The sequence below is a fragment of the Symphalangus syndactylus genome, chromosome 13 (genome assembly GCF_028878055.3).
Source record: "Symphalangus syndactylus isolate Jambi chromosome 13, NHGRI_mSymSyn1-v2.1_pri, whole genome shotgun sequence".
Classification (NCBI taxonomy): Eukaryota; Metazoa; Chordata; class Mammalia; order Primates; family Hylobatidae; genus Symphalangus; species Symphalangus syndactylus.
In genome coordinates, this window is record NC_072435.2 from 27330268 (window position 1) to 27339783 (window position 9516).

The 9516-nt window shown below is 51.3% G+C and overlaps 1 protein-coding gene across 1 annotated transcript; it reads left to right on the forward strand.

The window, feature by feature from the left end:
- Nucleotides 1-4602: 4602 nt before the first annotated feature.
- On the forward strand, nt 4603-8811 carry KLK7 (kallikrein related peptidase 7). The gene is made up of 5 exons (XM_055236767.2): nt 4603-4715; nt 5124-5271; nt 5814-6061; nt 6232-6368; nt 8463-8811. Exons 1-5 carry the CDS (start codon nt 4643-4645, stop codon nt 8616-8618), a joined length of 762 nt encoding a protein of 253 aa, XP_055092742.1. The 5' UTR covers nt 4603-4642; the 3' UTR covers nt 8619-8811.
- Nucleotides 8812-9516: the final 705 nt, after the last annotated feature.

Below are 9516 nucleotides of genomic sequence, written 5' to 3' on the forward strand. Positions count from 1 at the left end.
CCAGGACCAAGCAACTCTAACCAAGAAAGGAAATCTGAAAAAGTCATGACATGAAGAGGCAACATTGTTGGTTAATTCAACAGCTCAGTGACTTCTTCAAAGACCCAGCTGATCCTCACCTCTCTGGTGAGCTACATGCAGTATTTCGACTTAGTCCTCTGGTCACTTCCCTCTGTGGTCCCTGGAGTGCTGCCACAGTTCCAGAATTTGCATCCAGGAAAGACACCATCTAGCAGAAGAAAAAAGACCCCTTTCAGTGCCTCTTTTTGAAAATGAGAAAGTCTTTCCTAGAAGTGCCTCAGTGGTCTTCCCCTCCTCCTCATTGGCCAGAAGAGTAGCACATGTCCATTTTCAAACTAATTAAGCAAACAAAATATGGCTTTGATGCTTGGTTCATTGAGGCTTATAGTCCTGATGAGGATAAAGATTATCCAGACAAAATGGAGCCTCTGATAGAAAGGCAGAAGGAGTGAATGCTTGGGTACACAACAATAATGTCTACTATTATGGGTCAAATGTAGAATTGAGTTGGGGTGCCAGGCGTGGTGGCTCACACATGTAATCCCAGCACTTTGGGAGGCCGAGGTGGGCAGATCACCTGAGGTCGGGAGTTCGGGATCAGCCTGACCAACATGGAGAAACCCCATCTCTACCAAAAAAAAAAAAAAAAATTAGCCGAATGTGGTGGTGCATGCCTATAATCCCAGCTACTCAGGAGGCTGAGCCAGGAGAATTGCTTGAACCTGGAAGGCAGAGATTGCAGTAAGCCTGGATCGCACCATTGCACTCCAGCCTGGGCAATAAGACCAAACTTCCATCTCAAAAAAAAAAAAAAAAAAGAATTGAGTTAGGGGTCAGGATTGAGATAAGGTTTAGGTCCAGGGTGGAGGAATAAATCCCATTTTAGGGATCTAATCTAGAGGCTGAGGTCAATTCCAACTTTAGGAGTGTGTCCAACAATGGCTCCTGTCTTACTCAAAATAAAAGCCAAAGACCTTTCAGACCCGTGTCATCAGAGTCCTGTTATATTTCTGGCCTCATCACCTGCCCCCATTTCCTTTGGTCACTCTGTTCTGGTTGCAGTGGTTTGTCTGCTAAGGCACTTCAGATACGGTTCTTGGCTAACATACCTGCCTGTTTGCTTTGCCTGGAACTCACTACCTTCAAGCAGCCAACTGGATCCCTCCACCATCTCCTTCAAGATTTTGCTCAAATATCACCTTCATGTGGGGTCTTTCCAGCCAACCTTCCTGATATTATAACCTCAGGGATCCTTGAGGATAGAGGGAATCAGTAACTCCCCAACCCTCTTCCTTGCTTGGATTTTCCCTCATAGCACTTACAACCACCTAACAAAGTCTACATTTTATATGCTTATTTTGGTACTGACCTGACAGTACAAAACAAAAGCCTCTACGAAGATGGGAATTTTTCTCTGTTTTATCACTGCTGTGTCTCCAAGAGCCTGAATAGTTTCTGGCACAGAGTAGATGCTCAATGGATGCTGTTTGAATGAATACAATGAACAAAGATGAATGTACAAAGAAGTTCATCTCGGCATTATTATTAAAACTATCCGAGTGTATTTCAACTTGAGGCAGATGACATGTATCATGATACAAGTATAGTATGGAATATTACACAACCATTATGAAGGAAGGAAAAGTAATCTAAATGTACTAAGAGGGAAAAGTTTTCCTCTTTTTAAAAAATAAATGTTATTGTATATATTTAAAGTGTACAATATGATCATATGCGATGTATATACATAGGACAATGATTACTATAGCTGAACAAATTAACATATCCATCATCTCACATAGTTACCCATTTTCCTCCCCTGTGGCAAGAGCAGCTATAATCTACTCATTTAGCAAAAATCCACGGCTGGGGGCGGTGGCTCAGGCCTGTAATCGCAGTACTTTGGGAGGCCGAGGCTGGTGGATCACCTGAGGTCAGCAGTTGGAGAGCAGCTTGACCAACATGGTGAAACCCCATCTCTACTAAAAATACAAAAATTAGTTGGGCATGGTGGTGCACGCCTGTAATCCAGCTACTCAGGATGCTGAGGCAGGAGAATCACTTGAACACGGGGGGCAGAGGTTGCGGTGAGCCTAGATCGTGCCATTGCACTCCAGCCTGGGTGACAGAGCCAGACTCCATCTAAAAAAAACAAAAAAAAGAAAGTTTCTTCTCCTCTACGTGTCCATGCAGTCTCATCATTTAGCTCCCACTTGTAAGCAGGAACATGCCATATCTGGTTTTCTGTTCCTGCTTTAGCTTGTAAGATCTTATTCTTTTTCATGGCTACGTAGTATTCCATGGTGTATATGTACCACATTTTCTTAATCCACTCTATCACTGATGGACATTTAGGTTGATTCCATGTGTTTGCTATTGTCAATAGTGCTACAATGAACATACATGTCCACGTGTCTTTAAACAGAATGATTTATATTCCTTTGGGTACACACATTGGGGCCTATGAGAGGGTGGAGAGTGGGAGGAAGGAGAGGATCAGAAAAAAATAACTAATGGGTACTAGGCTTAATACCTGGGTGATTAAATAATCTGTGTGACAAACCCCCATGGCGCACGTTCACCTACGCAACAAACCTGAATATACTGCACGTGTACCCCCAAACTGAAAAGTTAAAAGAAAAATAAATGTTTCCTCATAAATTAATAAATGAAGCCCTAAAAAAAGTTCTATTAGATAATGTTAAGTACAGACATTTTTGTTATAAATACATAATATACAAAGAAATCTATGTATAACATGATTAAAATGACCATAAGAACATAGATCCTAAGTATGGCAAATATTAGTGGGGTGGGGTTAGGGAAAGCGTTGTTTTTAACTTACACCTATTAGAGTTGGGAATGCGTTCAGGCTTACAGGCATGACTGGGATCAGATTGGACAAGTTCTCACAGGCGGGCCAGAATTAGGATGCAGGGTCTAGGCCACCCCTGAGAGGGGGTGAGGGCAAGAAAATGGCCCCATAAGCCGGGCGCAGTGGCTCACCCCTGTAATCCCAGCACTTTGGGGGACCAAGGCGGGCAGATCATGAGGTCAGGAGATCGAGACCATCCTGGCCAACATAGTGAAACCCCGTCTCTACTAAAAATACAAAAATTAGCTGGGAGTGGTGGTGCGTGCCTGTAATCCCAGGTACTCGGGAGGCTGAGGCAGGAGAACCGCTTGAACCCGGGAGGCGGAGCTTGCAGTGAGCCGAGATCGCGCCACAGCACTCCAGCCTGGCAATAGAGAGACTCCGTCCAAAAAAAAAAGAAAGGAAGGAAGGAAGGCAGGAAGGAAGGAAGGAAGGAAGGGAGTGAGGGAAGGAGGGAGGGAGGGACGGAGGGACGGAGGGAGGGAGGGAAGAAGGAAGGGAAGAAAGAAAGAAAGAAAAAACGGCCCCAGAGAAGGACCCCAGCCAGAGCCTATTCTCTGAGCTCAGCGCCTCCTTGAATCCCGCTCCTGCCCCTCAGACCCAGCGCACCGGGTCCCTCCCCCGAGAGCAGCCAGGAGGGACTGTGGGACCAGAACCTGCGGGGGCGCGGGAGCTGGGCACCGCCCGTCCTTCGGAGGGAGGGTGGAGAGAGAGTGCAGTGGTGCCAATTGCTCTCGCTGCGTCAGGGGTTCCAGATAACCAGAACCGCAAATGCAGGCGGGGGTGTCCCAGAGTCGGCTCCGCCTGCACCCCAGGGCGCTGGGGCCGGGCATGGGGTGGGGGGTGGTATAAGAGGACGGCCCAGCAGAGGGCTGGAGATCTTGGATCCCAGCTGTGTGCCAGCCCCAGTCCGAACGTGGATCACATCAGATCCTCTGGAGGTGAGAAGAGGCTTCATCAAGGGTGCACCTGTAGGGGAGGGGGTGATGCTGGCTCCAAGCCTGACTCTGCTCCCGAGAGGTAGGGGCTGCAGCCTGGACTCCCGGTCCTGAGCAGTGAGGGCCTGGAAGTCTGCAATTTGGGGCCTTTTAGGGAAAAAGGAACTAGAGAGTCAGAAGTTTGGGTTCCACAGGGAGGGGCAAGATCGGAGCCTAGATTCCTGGGTCTCTAGGGGTCTGAAGAACAGGAATTTTGGGTCTGAGGGAGGAGGGGCTGGGGGCCTGGACTCCTGGGTCTGAGGGAGGAGGGGCTGGGGGCCTGGACTCCTGGGTCTGAGGGAGGAGTGGCTGGGGCCTGGATTCCTAGGTCTGAGGGAGGAGGGCGATGAGGGTCTGGACCTCTGGGTCTAACAGAGGATGGTGCTAGGGTCTGGACTCCTGGGTATGAGGGAGGAGGAGGTTAGGGGTCTGGACTTCTGAGTGTGAGGAAGGAGAGGCCAGAGAAAGAGGGATTTCTGGGTCTGAGGGAGGAGGGCGATGAGGGTCTGGACTCCTGGGTCTGAGGGAGGAAGGTGCTAGGGTCTGGACCCCTGGGTCTGAGGGAGGAAGGTGCTAGGGTCTGGACCCCTGGATCTGAGGGAGGAAGGTGCTAGGGTCTGGACTCTTGGGTCTGAGGGAAGAAGCTGCTAGGGTCTGGACCCCTGGGTCTGAGGGAGGAGGGGCTGGGCCTGAATGCTTTCTCCTTCTCAGCTCCAGCAGGAGAGGCCCTTCCTCGCCTGGCAGCCCCTGAGCGGCTCAGCAGGGCACCATGGCAAGATCCCTTCTCCTGCCCCTGCAGATCCTACTGCTATCCTTAGCCCTGGAAACTGCTGGAGAAGAAGGTGAAAGCTGGACTGGGAAGCCTGACCTCACTTCGGGGCCCCCACTGACCCTCTCCAAGGAGTCCCTGAGTCAGAACCCCTCCCTCCTCAAACAGCTTCCATCCTGGGAGGACCAGACTGTCGGCTGAAGCCCCCACTCTTCCTGCTTCTGCTGACTCGGGGGGTCTCTGTCCCCTCCAGGCCCTGCCTCCTGTGCTCAGTGTCTCTCTGTGGTTCCCCCGATGAGATGCGCCTCCTGGGTTTCTGAGTGGGCTCCCTCTGTCTCTATCCCTGTCTCTTGCTTTCTCCGTATTTCTCCATGCATTTTCGTCTGTCTCTCTCCATCTCTGACTCCGGGAATCCCTGAGGTGCAGCCTCAGCCTTCCCCTGATGCTAGCTATCCACATGCTCCTCCATGTCTCCATCCAGCCCAGGGTGACAAGATTATTGATGGCGCCCCATGTGCAAGAGGCTCCCACCCATGGCAGGTGGCCCTGCTCAGTGGCAATCAGCTCCACTGCGGAGGCGTCCTGGTCAGTGAGCGCTGGGTGCTCACTGCCGCCCACTGCAAGATGAAGTAGGTGCTGCCCAAGGCTCTGCTGGAGGTGTGCCAGCGTCTCCAACTCACTATGGGGGTGGAGGGGCAGTCTTTCTGTGCCTACGGCTCTATCCTCCTCTCTCTGGGGCTCTGTCCCCCTCTCTCCCTGGCTCTCTGTCTCCTTCTGTCTGGGTCTCTGTCCCCCTTTCTCTCTGGATCTTTGTTCCCCTCTCTGTGTCTCTGTCCCTCTCTCTCTGGGTCTCTGTCCCCCTCTCCCTGGGGCTCTGTCCCCTTCTCTCCCTGGCTCTCTGTCTCCCTCTCTCTGGGTCTCTGTCCCTCTCTCTCTGGATCTCTGTCCCCCTCTCTCTGGATCTCTGTCCCCTTCTCTCTCTGGGTCTCTGTTCCCCTCTCTCTGGGTCTCTGTCCCCCCTCCTCTCTCTGGGTCTCTGTCCCCCCTCGTCTCTCTGGGTCTCTGTCCCCTCCCTCTGGGTCTCTGTCCCCACCCCGTTCCCCAGGTCTTTGCACACCCTCTCTGTCACAGTGTCTCTTCTGAATCTGTGAATGTCACTCTTTCCTCCCAGTGAGTACACCGTGCACCTGGGCAGTGATACGCTGGGCGACAGGAAAGCTCAGAGGATCAAGGCCTCGAAGTCATTCCGCCACCCTGGCTACTCCACACAGACTCACGTTAATGACCTCATGCTCGTGAAGCTCAATAGCCGGGCCAGGCTGTCATCCACGGTGAAGAAAGTCAGGCTGCCCTCCCGCTGCGAACCCCCTGGAACCACCTGTACTGTCTCCGGCTGGGGCACTACCACGAGCCCAGATGGTAGGTGGCCTCAGTGACCCAGGAGTCCAGGCCCCCAGCCCTCCTCCCTCAGACCCAGGAGTCCAGGCCCCCAGCCCCGCCTCCTTCAGACCCAGGAGACTGAACAACAGCCCTTCTGGTCCTCGCCCTCATCCTCTCTGACTAACAGCTCTCCCTGCTCCTCCCTGCAGTGACCTTTCCCTCTGACCTCATGTGCGTGGATGTCAAGCTCATCTCCCCCCAGGACTGCACGAAGGTTTATAAGGACTTACTGGAAAATTCCATGCTGTGCGCTGGCATCCCCAACTCCAAGAAAAACGCCTGCAATGTGAGACCCTCCCCCCCAATTCCTCCCCAGTCCTGGGTACCCTGTCTGCATGCCCCAGGGACAGAGCTTGACCCCAGTGACTGGGCACCAAGCCCGGCCTTGCCCTCCCCCCAGGCCTGGCCTCCTCAGCTTTTTTCACCTCATTTTCTACCTAGATCAGGGGCGGGAGTTTACTTAGGGGCCGATGTGGCCCTGGGGATAGGACAGAGAGTTTAACAGGGGTGAGAAAGTGGGGGTGGGACCAGGGAAGGAGACTGAGGTGTTGGCCCCAGGCCCAAACCTTAAGGGGGCACCGAAAACCTCATGATTGAGATAAATCATAATGCAATATTTAAAAATAAAAATTCATGCAGAAGTCCACAATGGACAAAATGTCGCCATTTTAAATAAAGAGCAGGTGGATCTTACCGAATTTTCCCTTGCTGTAGGCACCAGCGTGGCTCAGCACAGCGCTGTACTGGCACTGTCTTCATTTAAAATGTGGATACCATGCCCATCACGCAGTTTTATGCATTACATTTGATTTCGCTAAGTACTGCATTGAAGTATTATGTATTGCAGTTACTGAGATTTTGTGCCTGAAGCTGATGACTCACTCACCTGACCCTGGCTCTGGTCCCGGGGAAAACACTCTTTCCCTCCACCTCCTCTCTGTTCCCTCTTCCTGGCCTTTTGTCATCCCCTCCGTTTCTGAACAGTCTTCCCACATCTCTCTTTGTGGCACAATTTCATTTCATTCTTTTCCTCTTTGTTTTTTCTCTGTGTTGAGCTAGCTTGTTCTCTCTCCCTTGCTCTCTCTCCACGCCCTCCTCTCTGCTCTCTGTCTTCTCCCTCTTTCTCTTGCTTCTCTCTCTCTCCTCCCCTCCCTTTCTCTCCTCTCCCTGCCCGCTGCTGTCTCTTTTTTCCTCTCTCTGTCTCCTCTCTGGCCCTCTCCTCTTTCTCTCCCCCACTTCTCTGTCTCTCTTCATCTCTCTCCCTCTTCTCTCCTTGCCCCCTCCTTTCTACTCTGTCTCTCTCTCTTTCTCTTTCTTCTGTCTCTCTCCTCTTCCCACCTGCTCCCCCATCTCTGTCTTTTTTTCTGTCTCTTTATTCTCCTCCTCTTTTCCAGTCTCTCTCTCCTCTCCCCACCCCCGCCCCATCTCTCTCCCCACACCTTCCCCCTCTCCCTTTCTCTTTGTCTCTCTCTTCTGCCTCTTTCTTCTCCACCCCCATCTCTCTGTCTCTTCTCTTTCCACACCCTCCCCCTCTCCCTCATCTCTTTGTCTCTCTCTCTTCCCCCTCCTTCTTTTCCACCTCCATATCTCTGTCTCTTTCTCTCCCCATACCCTTTCCCTCTTCCTTATCTCTCTTTGTCTCTCTCTCCTTTCCCTCTTTCTTCTCCACCTCCAACTCTCTCTGTCTCTCCACACCCATCCTCCTTGCTCACATCTGCACCTTCAGCTCTCAGGGGATGTGGGATGGTGAGTGTTAGGGATAGAGGAGATGGGAGAGAGATGACTGTCCTAGAGAATAGGATGTTCCCCTTCTTCCCTGGTGAGGGCCAGTTTCGTGAATGTGCAAGCTCTGCACTGACACAGAGCCCCACGCTCAGAAGGGTCTCAAACTTAGTCTAATGCATTCCTGTTGTTGTCTTGAAATTCTTAATAATTTTTGAACAAAGAGCCCTGCATTTTCGTTTTGCACCAAGCCCTGTAAATTATGTAACTGGTCTTGACCCTGGTCTCCAAGACCATCGTGTCCCCATTTCCTGTGCCACAGGGCATGCATCCACCCCTTGGAGGTGATGTTCCTTCTCCCACTAGCTTGGAGCAGGGTCCTTGACATTGGAAAATAAAGAGTGGTCTGATCCTGGAAGCCCCACCCCTTCTCTGCAATTGGTCTTATTGGCCAAGGGTCAAACCAGTGTCTTCAAAGGACCTAGTGTGTCCCTAGCACTAGCTCTCCCATTGGTCCTCAGAGACAATGAGTCTCTTCTCATTGGCTGTGGTGGAAGTCCATAATCTGCAAGACAAAGACCGATAACCGAGGAATGTGTGAGAATGAGTTGGACTTTGATCTGAAGCCAAAGTTAATCTCCGGCTCTATTCCCTCTAGGGTGACTCAGGGGGACCGTTGGTGTGCAGAGGTACGCTGCAAGGTCTAGTGTCCTGGGGAACTTTCCCTTGCGGCCAACCCAATGACCCAGGAGTCTACACTCAAGTCTGCAAGTTCACCAAGTGGATAAATGACACCATGAAAAAGCATCGCTAACACCGCACCAAGAGTTAATTAACTGTGTACTTCAAACAGAAAATGCATAGGAGTAAGGACACTGATGCCCTATAAAGTCATATTTGACTTTACCTTTCCTCAAAGATATATTTAAACCTCATGCCCTGTTTATAAACCAAGCAAATTGGTAAAGACCTAAAACCAAAACAAATAAAGAAACACAAAACCCTCAGTGCTGGAGAAGAGTCAGTGAGACCAGCACTCTGAAACACTGGAACTGGACGTTCGTACAATCTTTATGGAAGACCATTGGTCAACGTACACCGAGACCCTTATTCACCGCCTTTGACCTAGTAACTGTAATCTTAGGTTCTTCCTAAGATTAGGAAGAAGGAGAGAGATTAGGGGAGGAGGGAGGAGAGAACAGGACTTCATCAGCGTGGGAAGGGGTGTGAAAGTGTTTCTGAGCATCTCACGAGTGACAAGTGAGGAGGGAGGCTGGCGGTTTTCAGAGGGATTGGGATGACGGTAGACAGGACACAGGGGTCCCACAGGGGTCTGCCAGAAGTGAGCAAACAGTGCTGGAGGAAGATGGTGGCACCTGCTCCCCAAGAAGGGAGGGAAAGGAACCTCGGGAAGGGGGTAGGATGAGGGAGGAGTCCTCTGTGACTCAGAGCCTGGCCACACCCCCAGCCATCTAACATCAAAGATCCTCTGTGTGGTCACACCTCAGACGCTGCTGACCGAGGAGCCACTCCAGCCCAGGACACGCCCTCCTGCCTGTTCTTCCTGTTTTTCTCCCAGAATTCCCTCCCCACCACATCCTCCAGATCCTTCCCCTCCTTATCTCATCTCCCTCTGAGTCTCTCCTAACCCAGGTGCCCCAGCCCTGTCATATTGCAGAAATTCTGCAGCCGCTAATTCTGATTCTCCCATA

Coding starts and splice junctions, on each gene's coding strand:
- KLK7 (XM_055236767.2), top strand. CDS start 4,643: ATGGCAAGATCCCTTCTCCTGCCCCTGCAGATCCTACTGCTATCCTTA. Junction 4,716..5,123: donor GGAAACTGCTGGAGAAGAAG/GTGAAAGCTGGA, acceptor GTCTCCATCCAG/CCCAGGGTGACAAGATTATT. Junction 5,272..5,813: donor GCCGCCCACTGCAAGATGAA/GTAGGTGCTGCC, acceptor CTTTCCTCCCAG/TGAGTACACCGTGCACCTGG.